The sequence below is a fragment of the Anolis carolinensis genome, chromosome 6 (genome assembly GCF_035594765.1).
Source record: "Anolis carolinensis isolate JA03-04 chromosome 6, rAnoCar3.1.pri, whole genome shotgun sequence".
NCBI lineage: Eukaryota > Metazoa > Chordata > Lepidosauria > Squamata > Dactyloidae > Anolis > Anolis carolinensis.
The window spans coordinates 38630487-38644843 of record NC_085846.1 but is presented as its reverse complement, the minus strand read 5'-3'; the positions used below and the strand labels follow the sequence as shown (position 1 = coordinate 38644843).

Sequence of the window (14357 nt, the reverse complement as noted above, 5' to 3'; positions counted from 1 at the left end):
CCACGGGAGCTGTAGTTCTAGCAAAGACTGCTGGTGACTTACCAATCTACAAATCCTAAGATTTCATAGCATTGAACCGCAATAGTTGAAGTGGTATTAAATTGCATTAATTCTACAATGTAGATGAACCCAAGTCTCACCCACATGGTCCTGCGTGTACATACTAACAGGACTTTAATTCCATCATCACTTATGATTGCCAGCAAATGTCCATAAATTTAATCATGCAACCACTTCTTGCAGTATTTACACACAGAGAAACCCGAACACCAAGAACACACAATGAGACAAACCTATTACTCCTCATCAAGACATTTCTGCAATATATCAGACCCACCTAATTCCAATGAAGCTCCCCAGATCCTAAACCAGTGTATGGCAGCCATGATGGATTGGATGAGGGTCAACAAGCTGAGGCTTAATCCAGACATGACCGAGGTTTTCCTGGTCAGCTGTGAGGTCAATCCGGATATAGGGTGGCAATTGCCCCTGAGGACTCCCCTGAGGACACAGATCCACAGTCTGGGGTCCTCCTGGATTCATTGCTGATGCTTGAAGCTCAGGTGCCGGTGGAGCTTGGGGGAGCCTTTGCATAGTTAAAACTGCCAGCTGCAACTGTACCTCGAAATGCCTGACTTGGCCATAGTGGTCCATGCCTTACTTACATCTAGAATGGACTACTGCAATGCACTCTATGTGGGGCTGCCTTTGAAGACGACTTGGAAACTGCAGTTATTGCAAAGATCGGCAGCCAGATTAACTGGGGCAAGCTTTAGGAAGCATACCATGCCCCCTTTTAAGCAGCTCTACTGGCTTCCAACAAGTTTTCAGGCCCAATTCAAAGTGCAGGTGATTACCTATAAAGCCCTATACACTTTGGGTCCAACTTATATTTGAGACCGCATGTTCCTCTATGAACCAGCATGGGCATTGAAATCTGCTGGGGGGGGGGCTTTTCTTGGTCCCACCACCCTCTCGAGTATGGCTGGTGGGGATGAAAGAGAGGGCCTTCTTGGTGGTGGCTCCCCAGTTATAGAATGCCCTCCCTAAAGAAATTAGATTAGCCCCTAGTCAAGCTTTTCAGGCAAGTTTAAAAACATGGTTCTTCAGACAGGCCTTTAACCTTGTGTAATTTGTGGTCAGCCTGATGATCCACCTATTATGTCACTTCGCACTTTGATTTGTTACTGCAGATAGCCAGCTTTATTCACAGGCTCTACTGTGTTTTAGAAAATTTTATAATTTTTACAATTTGTACAATTTTATTATCTGGAATTTTATGTGTTGTTGTTTTTATACTTATGTCACTGTGTATATACTTATATATTGTTGTTTATATGCGGTACTTGGAGTGCTTCTGTGAGCCATCCTGAGTCCCTTCGGGTCGATGGTGGCGGGGTACAAATAAAGATTTATTATTATTATTATTATTATTATTATTATTATTATTATTATTAGTAGTAGTAGTAGTAGTAGTAGTAGTAGTATTATAGTTTCTGAGTGGCAGAGTCTACTTGAACTAAGGCTCAGTCCTAAGAACCTGTTTTCATCGCTAGGACTGTGCCCTGAACCACAGTGTGCTTTGGAGCATGGACAGATTCGCTTCCTTTCTCCAGTGAGGAATCTTAGGCCCGACTACACTGTCATATAAAATCCAGATTATCTGCTTTGAATTGGCAGTGGCAGTGTATATAGCAGTGTAGACTTATATAATCCAGTTCAAAGCAGATAATGTGGATTATCTGCTTTGATAATCTGAAGATGCAAATGTTTCATCACCTCCATAAGCAGCCATTCCACATAGTGCAAACGTATGCATTCCCTCATATTTATGCAGAAGCAGCTGAGCATTTAGAGTCCTTTCCCCTATAAGGCCGTAAGGAATACAAATTCAACAGTACAGCTACACAGTCAATGCTGCCCCTGTCCAGTTATGCTCAGTCACGTGCATTTGTTTATAAGCTTGAACTCCTGCCAAACCAAGGAGTCCGACCGTGCACATCTCACCCATCCTCATGTGGCAGCTCAGCAGGCTTCCTGTCCTTTATGATTTCCGCAAATATGTTCTTTATACTATGCTCATTCTCTAGCAACAAGAGCTTGAACAACTCCCGTGGTTTTCTGTCCCATTACAGATGTTAATGAGGAAAGCAAAATTGGGATAATTCCATCACCGCAAACTGTTGTTGTTGTGAATGGTCACCCATGCTTTGTCTTAAAGCTGTATCTCACATTTTATCATGTTTTTATACAGTGAACCCTCTGGATCTATGGGGTCCAGACACATGATTTCCAGCCACCACAGGTTGCCACACCCCCATATTGCTAAATAGCAGCAATGTGAATAAGGACACACTAAAGTATGTGCACTTGCGTTATTATCTAATAATACAGGTATGATCGTCTTCATTTTTAGTGCATCCACAGTGGTTTCTGGAACTGAATCCTTGGGAATGCAACAGGCCCATTCTCTTTCTTTCTTAGTTCATACATCCATATGTGTATACCTGCAAATTGTGGTTAATATTCCATGCATATGTTGAAATGAACACTAGTCCATGAACACTTATGCCATCTGTTCATCTTTACGGAGGTAAACAATGCTCTTTTGGGTTGCCGTGAGTTTTACGGGCTGTATGGCCATGTTCCAGAAGCATTCTCTCCTGACGTTTCATCTATGGCAGGCATCCTCAGAGATTGTGAAGTCTGTTGGAAACTAGGCAAGTGGGGTTTATATATCTGTGGAATGTCCAGGGTGGGAGAAAGAACTCTTGCTTGTTGGAGGTAAGTGTGAATGTTGCAATTGGCCAGCTTGATTAGCATTGAATAGCCTTGCAGCTTCAAAGCCTAGCTGCTTCCTGCCTGGGGGATCTTTTGTTGGGAGGTGTTAGCTGGCCATGATTGTTTCCTGTCTGGAATTTCCCTGTTTTCTGCTATGGTTTCCACAAAATGTCTCATTGGTACATTAAAAAAAACAGATTTCTAAGCAGAAAGACAAAGTGGATCAAGGCAGCTCACTTTCTACCAGTCTTCCATGGACTTGGGTTCATGGTGTTGAAATGCAGGCATTTTTTATATGGTCAGAAGTGTTATTGCCTGTATTATTTACATGCCCAGGGATTGGAATATAACCAAAGAATCCCTGTGCATCATTAGTTCAATTAATCCAGTATTGTTTCCACACATAGGGACAGGCAGAAAGAATATAATGTCTTATTTTTAGTCAAGATCCACTAAGGGGGGTTCCATTCATAATCACGAATCCTAACCATGTATCCATGACAAATGTGTATCATTCCTTTTAAAAAGCATCTGTATTAATGAGCATAATAATGTCAGTTAATTCCAATTCCTAGCAGTTATCTGCAAAACCCAGAATCCCTCACAGAATTAGCATAGCCACTGAGCCAATTTGGCAATGGGACCAAACATATCTTTTCCAGGATCTGGTGTTAATTATATTTTGTGAAAAGATGTCCTTTTGCCTATCTCTTTCGCATGATCCCGAAATCTAACTGTGTGGTTGTGAAAGAAAAAGGATCTACTGTTTCTACCAATAATCTTTGGATACTTCTAATCTCCACATATCCACATTTTTCAATCTATATGTTAATGGTGTTTGATACAAGGAAACTCAAACTGAACTCAGCATTCTAAATACTGTAGGACCATAAATGTGTATGATGATATGCAGTTTAGTATTTATAGTTCCAGTTTCCTTCTCAGAAATGCCTCACACGTGATTTTCCTTTTGCTTTACTGCTACGTATTAATGTCTACTGTAGGTTGCCTGCCAGATTGAGCCAAGATTCAGGCTGGATATACACTGCCCTATATCCCGGAATCTGATCCCAGATTATCTGCTTTGAACTGGATGATATGAGTCTACATTGTCTAATAATCTGAAATCAGATCCTGGGATATAGGGCAGTGTAGATACAGCCTGGGAGCCTTCCAGACAGGCCCTATATCCCAGGATCTGATCCCAGGTTTTCTGTTTACCCCAGATTATCTGGCAGTGCTGATTCATATAATCCAATTTAAATCAGAAAATCTGGGATCAGATCCTGGGATATAGGGCCTGTCTGGAAGGGCCCAGAGTACCTCACTGGTCAGAGCCAGCTAAGGAAAGTTGTTTTGAAGTCCTGATAGCATTGTAAGAGGACTTCTCGAGTAAGAGCCTAGAGGAGGACACAACGCAGCTCCAACAAGCAGGGCTGCCCCATATCATTTTGCCATCTTGAGCAGAATAGCCAGTGTTGTCCCTTCCTCAAAGTCAAGATTCCTATTGTCAAGGTCTTTGGGAATCCAAGCTCACACAAGTATCTCTTCTCCACTCAATAATAAAAATACAGTAATAATATATTAAATAGCTAACAATATGCTGGTTCTGTCATGAGAATAAAAATCAGCTGCCTTAACTGGCTGCCTCATTCTGCCTCATGAGAAAGCTCTGTGTTAGATAATGTGTTCTACTTCCCTCTTAAAGCACAAGAATCAAATATGAACACATAAAGTAATAATAATAATAATAATAATAATAATAATAATAATAATTTATTTATACCCCGCCACCATCTCCCCAACGGGGACTCGGGGCGGCTTACATGGGGCCATGCCCAGGACAAATACAATATAACCATATCATAATACAATTAAATAATACAATACATAAAAATAAACAGTACAACATAAGATCAAAACAGCAGTATAACAAGGGCGGGCCGCATGAACACTAAATTAAAAACTAAATTAAAAACTAAATTAAAAACTGTACAGAACTGAGGGTGACAGGGAATGGAATCCTTTTGATCCCCTCCGCTTGCCACCAATATGTGCAGAGGTGAGGTGTCTGACATGAATGTGTGACAGAGATGGAATCCCTCTGATCCTACACACACACACACAGATACCACCAATTAATAAAGATGTTTTATGAGAGATGATGTTAATTAATTATTTGTTTGACTATCTTCTTCGCTGCCACCAATGGAGGAGACGTCAGGCAGATGGCACTGGTTCTTTTAAGCTGTCTCTATTTGTTTTACTTCAGATGTTGTTGTTACTTAACTTAATATAAGAGTATGACAGAGGCTTAGTTAGAATAAAATCAAAATAAGTTTATTGCAGGTACAGAGCTTGATGGTTTCATATAACTTGTTAAAGGCACTTCGCTTAATGGTTACAAACGGATATGAGGTGGTCAAACTTTCAAAATATTTCTTTCTCTGGATTACGCTAAACCCTGATCCTCCTGGATCCCCTGGGATTAATTTTCCCTAATCCACAGGCTCTATAAATGACCCTAGACAAGTCACCTAACTTGCCTAGTCTGGTCCAACTTAGATCTGACTCAAATCCCTCTATTTGAGCCAACCTGATTCTCCTCACAAGAACCAGATCCTCCACTGTGACTAGAAAATCACAGACTCCCGGGTTTTAAAACATTCCCCCTTTTTCTTTCCAAACGGCGGGTGGCTCCGCCCCTGTTGCTATGGTAACCTGCCTTAAGATGGCTACCTTCCCCCATACATCATCAACTCAAATACTCACCATTTTAAACTTAGCCAAACCTGACTGTTCAAACAAAATCAAATACACATGTCATCTATAAACAAAATATAATTATACACTTCTTCACAAAAACTCTGGGTGAGAAAGGGATCAGAATAAAAACCTCGAGGGACAGGGACATCAGATAGTGAACCAGTCTAGAGGATAAATGTTGGGGGGAGTAGCAAAGAACATTTACTCTCCGAAAGCACACCGGAAGAGCCATGTTTTTAAATCTTTCCTGAAGGCTAAAAGGGTGGGGGCTTGCCTGATTTCAATGGGCAGTGAGTTCCACAAACGGGGGGCCACAGCAGAAAAGGCCCTCTCCCTTGTTCCCACAAGGCGGGCCTGAGATATAGGTAGTGGCGACAGGAGGGCCTCCCCTGATGATCGGAGAGATCGGACAGGTTTATGGTAGGAGATACGGTCACGAAGGTAGGCGGGTCCCAAACCGTAGCTCTATCTTTGAATAACATAACACTATGTAACACGATTTTTGTTCTTGGGTTATAAATCTCATTTCCTAATTGATTCTTTCACAAAAAAAAAAACCATGGGAAAAGTTTATTAAACTTTTTTTTTTTTTGCGGGACATCCTACAGTACATTTCACTGTGGTTTTTTAATGCATATCTTATCGAGCTTCAATCAATTCAACATAGTTTATGGCTGGCACAAAAACGAAATTTCTGGAGTATAAAAATGACTTTCAAAGTCAGTACTGCACAATTAAATAGGAAATAACACTTTCAAACCAGGAACAGAAAATGTTTCAAATTTTGTTACATAATGTAGTTGGTGCACCGAGCTCAGTATTAATACACTCACCAGAAACAGTTCTTCAGAGTCTCAAACAGGGTCATTTGCAGCCTTACTATTCAATATTCCTTGAATAGCTCATGGCTCCCATATTACTGGGATAATGAAAATACTCCTGGCTTTATAGAAGTTTTCCGAGGTACTGAACCCTTTTTCCAAACAAGTTCAGCACCCTGGATAGCTCTGCTAAAGTCGGTGAATACCTGGAATGGATTCTCTACCCCATCAAGGTAATTTTGAAAATAACCTGAGCATTCCTTTGAATAATCAGAATCACTCGTTGCTAGGGATTTAAATTGGGTTTATGTTTATAATGTTGTCCCATATTTTAAATAAATTCTCTTATGTAGTAGCATTCTCTGTGATCTGGCCACAGCTCAGGTTACAACAACTCCCAGAATCCCCAAGCCAGCATATCTAAGCTTAGAATGTGACATGCTCAATTTTTTTTTATTAAGAGTATATATATGTGCATTTACACATAGTCTGAAGTAATACAGTTCCTGAAGCCACACACAGTTGCCACCATTGGCCTGCGTTGCCATTGATGACCACAGATTTGTGGTCATTAATGTGACCATTGCCTACACAAACACATTGTGACCATTGTGACCATTGGCTACACAAACACATACACACTGGCTCCCAAAGGCAAATCACAACCACAGAAAATACTTACTGGTTCAGTTCAAGGTCCAGGGTGAAGGCTGAGCCAAAGGCATGGATGAGGAAGCTCACTTGGGCCAAATGTATAACCTAAAGGGAATAAAGAGAGACAAGAATTGGTCTTTCTGTTGTATCTGCCTTTAGTTAAGATTGCTGGCTACATAGCTCTTATATACCTTGTACTGATGTTATAGGGTTTTTCAACCACAGTAGTCAGCCGTGTTGCTTTGCAAATCTAAATGCAAATGCATCTGATCATATTAATTTCTTTTAATATTTGTGTTGCTTCTCTTTTCCCCTCCTTATGCTTCCTCCCTCCTTGTTAAAACAGGGTTGCTAATTCTAGGATAGGCTCAGAGCTTGTTATCAAAATATCAGGTAATAGCAACCAAGAGATAGTTTTTATACATGCTATTGTATGCCCCCACCTCATTGCCAAGAGCCCCACATCTAATTTTAAAGAAAAACAACTCATAAAGCCTGAAATCCAGGTGACTTTGAGCTTCAATACATTCAATTTTAATAGATTTCTGGACCCATGCCAGTATAGTTTCCCAGATGGATTTGCTTATGAACTGAGTGGCGCAGCTCTTCCAAGGAAGCAGTAGCCGTGCCAATTCCAGATCAACAGCACGCTAACAGGGCCAAGTGACATGCAGGGTCAAGGGAACAAGCTGGAAGAGGACATAACTACAATCTCTTCTTCTCACAATCACACCAATGTGGAATACCAATTGGCATGTGGATTTTCAGGACGACTAAGGAAGCAGAACAAAGGAGGGATGGAGTTAATATTTTAGGACTTTGCTTGCTGCAAGAGCCAGTGAATGGGCACCCAAACTGATCATAGAATCATAGAGTTGGAAAAGACCTCATGGGCCATCCAGTCCAACCCCCTACCAGGACGCAGGAAATCACATTCAAAGCATGATGAGACCATGGAATTTATTTTTTAATGTGTGTATTGGAGTACATTAAGAACATGGATCTCAGGTTTAAGATAGTATACTGTCAGCCCAGTTATTTTTTGGAGATTTGATTATTCACAGATTTATTATTTTATTGTATGACACAGCAAACAAGATAGACATGCTGGATTTCGTATCACAAAATCACAAGTCGAACACTTCCAAAGTGTCTAGGACTGTGTGATGTATTTTCGGATGATGCGTGCAGATCCCAGAAGGGTGGCCTTTTGCAGTTGGCAGATCGTGATTTTGTCAATGTCTATTGTTTCCAAATGCCGGCTGAGATCTTTTGGCACGGCACCCAATGTGCCCATCACCACCGGGACCACCTGCACTGGTTTCTGCCAGAGTCTTTGAAGTTCAATCTTGAGGTCCTGATAGTGGCTGAGTTTTTCCTGTTGTGTTTCGTCAATGCGACTGTCACCTGGGATAGCAACATCAATGATCCAAACCTTTTTCTTTTCCACAACTGTGATGTCTGGTGTGTTGTGTTCCAGAACTTTGTCAGTCTGGATTCGGAAGTCCCACAGTATCTTTGCGTGCTCATTTTCCAATACTTTTGCAGGTTTGTGATCCCACCAGTTCTTTTCTGCTGTGAGGTGGTACTTGAGGCATAAGTTCCAATGAATCATTTGGGCCACATAGTTGTGCCTCTGTTTGTAGTCTGTCTGTGCAATTTTCTTACAGCAGCTGAGGATATGATCAATGGTTTCGTCAGTTTCCTTGCACAGTCTGCATTTTGGGTCATCAGCTGATTTTTCGATCTTGGCCTTAATTGCATTTGTTCTGATGGCTTGCTCCTGGGCTGCAAGGATCAGGCCTTCTGTCTCCTTCTTCAGGGTCCCATTCGTGAGCCAGAGCCAGGTCTTCTCCTTGTCAGCTTTTCCTTCAATTTTGTCAAGGAACTTTCCATGCAATGTTTTGTTGTGCCAGCTGTCAGCTCTAGTGTGGTTTTCTTGTACTGGTTTTTTAATAATAATAATAATAATAATAATAATAATAATAATAATAATAATAATAATGGTCCCGGTGGTGATGGGCACACTGGGTGCCGTGCCAAAAGATCTCAGCTGGCATTTGGAAACAATAGACATTGACAAAATTACGATCTGTCAACTGCAAAAGGCCACCCTACTGGGATCTGCACGCATCATGCATCACACAGTCCTAGACACTTGGGAAGTGTTCGACTTGTGATTTTGTGAAACGAAATCCAGCATATCTATCTTGTTTGCTGTGTCATAAAATAAAACTTTATTTATAACCTGCTTCCATCTCCCCGACGGGACTTGGAGCGGTTCATATGGGGACCAAGCCCGATCAACAGATAAAATAATACAACAGCATATATAATTAAAACAACAACAGTAAAATAACATTCATAAAATACATAGCGAGCATCAGGACTAAATGGTGGGGTATTAAGAAATTACAGGGAAGGCAGGTATGTGCAAAAACACGAGGCAATGAGATTCAGGAATAGGGTAAACTGCTGAGGGTTAGGGCAGTAAATGTATAAGACTGGCTGGTGATGAAAACAGACCTACAGTTCGATAATAATAATAATAACAACAACAACAACAACAACAACAACAACTTTATTTCTATTCTGTCCTATCACCCCAAAGGGACTCAGGGCGGATTCCAACAAACAACGGCATACATTCAATGCCTTTCAAAAACAGATAAATATTGGCATAAAATCCCAACAAGACCCCACATATGAATACAGCATTAAAAACGTAACATCAAATTAAACCTAATATCGGTGAATTGAGTATAACATCAATAACCTAATCCAATATAGTCAGACAGAATCAGACAAGAATTATATAATGACATAAAATCTAAATAAACGTTCGCAGTAATGTACAAAAGCCAACTGAAGTTCAACAAAGTTGTGTGGGTTGGATTATGTGGCCTATGGTAGTAAATGGGCTGACATAGACTAACAGAACCCAGATACAGCATAGTTCTCAATCAGGATCTGGAAGTGGTCTCTATTAAGTAATTCTATGAAGGTTAAGGTAAGTATGTACCAGTTTTCATCCTGAATGCCATTCATGGGCCCCTTGAATGGAAAAATGGACAGCAAGTAACAATTTATTTTTAAATGTTCTGCTCGTATCCCCATTAAAACTTTCTAATTATCATCACATCTTGTGACAGTGAGTTCCATAAACAGATATTTTGCCAAGGAAAATTTTTCTATCTGTCAGAAATGTACCATTACTGATTTAATGTAATCTAGGACCAAATTCCAGCTGGACAATGTGGATTTTTAGATCAGCAGGATACACACAAAGACTACTGTGAAGTACAAATAAAGGCAATCCAGCCGGGAAAATAACCTTATACGAGGCCAAGGGACAGGCAGGAGGTGTGTGTGTGAACTTGGCAGAAAGGTTGGCATTGAGTAGAAAGACTGAAGGAAGGAGAGCAAAGTAGTCAGCAGCCTAAAAGCTTTTGGGACGGAGTCCTGGCTCAAATTAAGCCCTGCTCAAATACTTCAGGAACAAATTGGGCTAATGCGATTTTTGGCTCTATAATGGAAGAGAGCATGGAGAACATGAGAGTGACTAAGACCAAATACAAAATTTACTCAATACATTAAGGCTAGTTCTGGTTTGGCTGCTATGTCCTTTTCAAAAACTCTTTCTGTTTTGAAAGTGGGTGAGAGAGTGAAGGAAAAGGCAGAGAAAGGGCAAGATGGAAGGAACATTTTTAGATGCAATGAATGAGTGACAAAAAAGACATCTTGTCTATACAGTGAAAACATAAGGAAAATGTTTGAACTTTTCCGTCCAACTGGTTTTGGAGAGTCAATACAGCTTTGTAGGAACATGCTTCAAATTCTACTTTGGATAGAGAATCAAGGGCTCAAAACTGCCACAATGTCACCCTACCACAGAGATGGATTAATGCACAAATAATCTTCCACAGGCAAGCAAGAGACAGAGAACAGACCACGAAAACAACCAAGAAATTGGCTGTGTCGTTCAAAGACTTTTGGACCCAATGTCAAGCAGAAGCTATTGTGATGTAAGACAGGAATCCTTAACCCAGCCTCTGAATTAACTTGACTTTCCAAAAGATTTTGAAGAATCAGGGCAAACCAGCCAAATGACAGCATTGAGTTTAGCACATGGACTTTGGGGCAAGTATGCAAAGGAAGTCATGGCAGAGAGAGGGAGCTCATGGCCCACGTGTGAAGGCTTGCTATTGGTTTCTTTACACAAACCCCTGGCTTGTTGAGTCCTAGCCCCATTAAGTATTTCCTTCCTAACTTACCTGTCACTTTGCGTGGCTCAAGGAGGATCTCCCTTCTACCACAGTAGCCCACTGTAGCCCATTCTCTCAGAGTATGGAGACCTACAATCCCTCCCCCTAATCCCCCATCCCATCCTCTTTCCCCTCCTGCCCAAGTGAGTGAGCAAGGAAACTTTAAATGTCATGTCCTAAACTGAATCAGGTGGTGTTTAATTCTCCTGACAGACACATAAACACACACTTCCAGACATACATGGGAGGGAGATGTCTCTTCTTGTGTTGTTACAGAGGAAAAAGGGAAAGGGAAAAAGTGAGAAAACCATCTAATTGGGGTACAGGTGGACAGGCAGAATGTCAAGAAAACAAGACATGCTGACGGTTGATATGGATATGCAATTAAACATATATTCACACGCATGACAAGAAGGAGAAAAAGCACAGCAGCTTTCATTTTTGTGACCCAAAATAATCTAATACTGTGAACATTTGGACATGCCATTTATACCAAGGTAACTTTAGGAAGGTGGCTTTTGAGACTACTTTAAATTCAGATTTAAACAGTTTGTGTGGCATTAATGAAAGCAAACCAAAGCAGGATACTGCCCATTGGAAATGAGATACAGCCTTCTGGATAGTTCTTTCAGTGTCTCAGCCTCCAGATTAAACCAAAAAAGCAAACTGTAGCCTCCTCATGGCACACATTAAGCCAAATGTTTTCATTCACAGGGTGAAGCTTCTCCATCCATCACAGAGGCACATTTGCAAATTCTCCTTTACCCCCATACTTTATGCAAAGTAACATGTGAAAAGCCAACCCTGTTAAGAAGTGAGCCCTGTGCACCATAAATTAATACTTCTTCCTTGCAGCTTCTATCCCTTTTAATTTTTTGTGTTCAGTTCAGGATTGTTTATGGATTTACCCTCAATTAATCCATTCCCAAGAGGGAGCAGAATTAATTATTAGTCTGCTTTTAATTTCTTGTCCCATTTATAGCAAAAATAAAAGGAAGCAATAGTCAACCCGACTCCCACCCAAGGGAATTAAGGGACACTTCACCTGAACCATGCTGAACAGAAAATAAATATGCTGGGAGGAAGCTTCTAAATTCACAATCTCAGTTCAGTCCTCACACAGTAGTGTAAAAACTGTAAAGTATTTTATATCGAAATGTACTAAATATGAATTTCAATAGAACCTTGCAATTTCCAGCCTCATTAAAAATATATACAGTATAAGTTCCTTTAGTGCAGTGGTTTTCAACCTGTGGGTCCCCAGGTGTTCTGGCCTACAACTCCCAGGAATCCTACGTAGTTTACCAGCTGTTAGGAATTTTGGGAGTTGAAGGCCAAAACATCTGGAGACCCAGATGTTGAGAACCACTGCTACAACATCCCACCCGAGGCTTCTGTTGGCTGACTGATTCTGGGAGTTGTAAGAAAAATGGAATATTTCTCAAGTTATAGGTTGCTTGATTTTTCATCTGGTTTTGAATTTACAGTAGAGTCTCACTTATCCAACATAAACAGGCCGGCAGAATGTTGGATAAGCGAATATGTTGGATAATAAGGAGGCATTAAGGAAAAGCCTATTAAACATCAAATTAGGTTATGATTTTACAAATGAAGCACCAAAACATCATGTTAGACAACAAATTTGGCAGAAAAAGTAGTTCAATACGCAGTAATGTTATGTAGTAATTACTGTATTTATGAATTTAGCACCAAAATATCACAATATATTGAAAACATTGACTACAAAAATGCGTTGGATAATCCAGAATGTTGGATAAGCGAGTGTTGGATAAGTGAGACTCTACTGTACTTGGTTTTGGAGAAAACTACATGGCAAGGATCCATTATCCGTAATTGCAGAATCCAAAATACTCGAAAATCTGCAAATGTCCACATGGCTAGATAGCGAAACCTTTGCACAAAATTATTAAAAGTAATGTGCATAAAATTATCTTCAGAGTATGTGTATGATGTATATATATATATATAATCTTAAATGAATTTCATATTTAGACTTGGGTCCCATCTCTAAGATATCAGGTATTTCCAAAATTTGAGGTAAAATCTGAAATCTAAAACACTTCTGGTCCCAAGCATTTCAAATAAAGGATACTCAACACTGAGAAGGAATCAATAATCACAAAAGAAGATTTGTAGTTTGAACCACCTCCCCACTGCAGTTGTCTGTGCTTATCGGCATTGTGCCGCATCCCCTCGGTGCACAAACACCTCTATCCGCCACCAGCAGCAATTCTACCTTTGCTCCCACCGTGGCTGAGTGATTATCTTATTCATTATGGATGAGATCTTCTGCATGCCTCCCATTTAATCTAGCTTAACACTTGCATACACCTACGGCAGAGAGAGTTTAGTGGAATCCATTAAAGAGGTTTTGAGAGACATGGGGAGAGAAAGCGTGGAATGGAAACATTTAGAGGTTAAACCTTCTGAGTGGGCGCTATGTGGAGAGGGCAGGAAGGAAGTCCTCTCAGCCAAGCCCTGCTGACCTTTCCTTCTTGACTTCCTAGGCCTCCTGTCAATTTCTGCACCCAAAAAGGCGGATAAGATTCTATTTTAAACACTTCAAATGAACACGGTCTCAAATTCACAGGAAAACAGCCACAGGGAGGATCGTGTCCCCCTTTTTTTCTGGAATACCGCCCGCACAGATATCTAATCCAGTAATTCAGAGGCCTTAAACCTTTTAAGTTCCTATTAAGACGACAATCAATACAAAGGTTAGGAGATCCAATTATGGATCTGTCACATCTCATCTCGGTTGGCCCTAAGCCAGAAACTCTCAAAACGATGTGCCATGAAGGAACTGTTTGTATACAAGGAGATATCGATGAAGACATTAAACATCCCGATAAACCCAAATCACCCATTCACAGAAGAGGCTGCCCAATGCATCTATATGAGGTCGAATTTAGACTAGTACTGCGGATACAGAGGGTCCGTGCATTTATGTAAAGCCTGAAATTCCTGACTGAAGAACACACTCATCAGGTGAAGACAGCTACAAAGCTCTATTAGCAATCCAGCCGGAAAGGATGAAAGTACAGCTGGT

The 14357-nt window shown here is 40.6% G+C and overlaps 1 protein-coding gene across 5 annotated transcripts in view; it reads right to left on the bottom strand.

Moving 5' to 3' along the window:
- Positions 1 to 14357, bottom strand: part of adam11 (ADAM metallopeptidase domain 11) — a 105401-nt gene that overhangs the window by 78447 nt on the left and 12597 nt on the right. For all 5 annotated transcript variants that reach the window (XM_062957978.1, XM_016994520.2, XM_016994519.2 and 2 more), the window contains exon 3: positions 7051 to 7127. In XM_062957978.1, coding sequence (XP_062814048.1) covers positions 7051 to 7127 — 77 coding nt within the window. The remainder of the gene's footprint in view (positions 1 to 7050; positions 7128 to 14357) is intronic.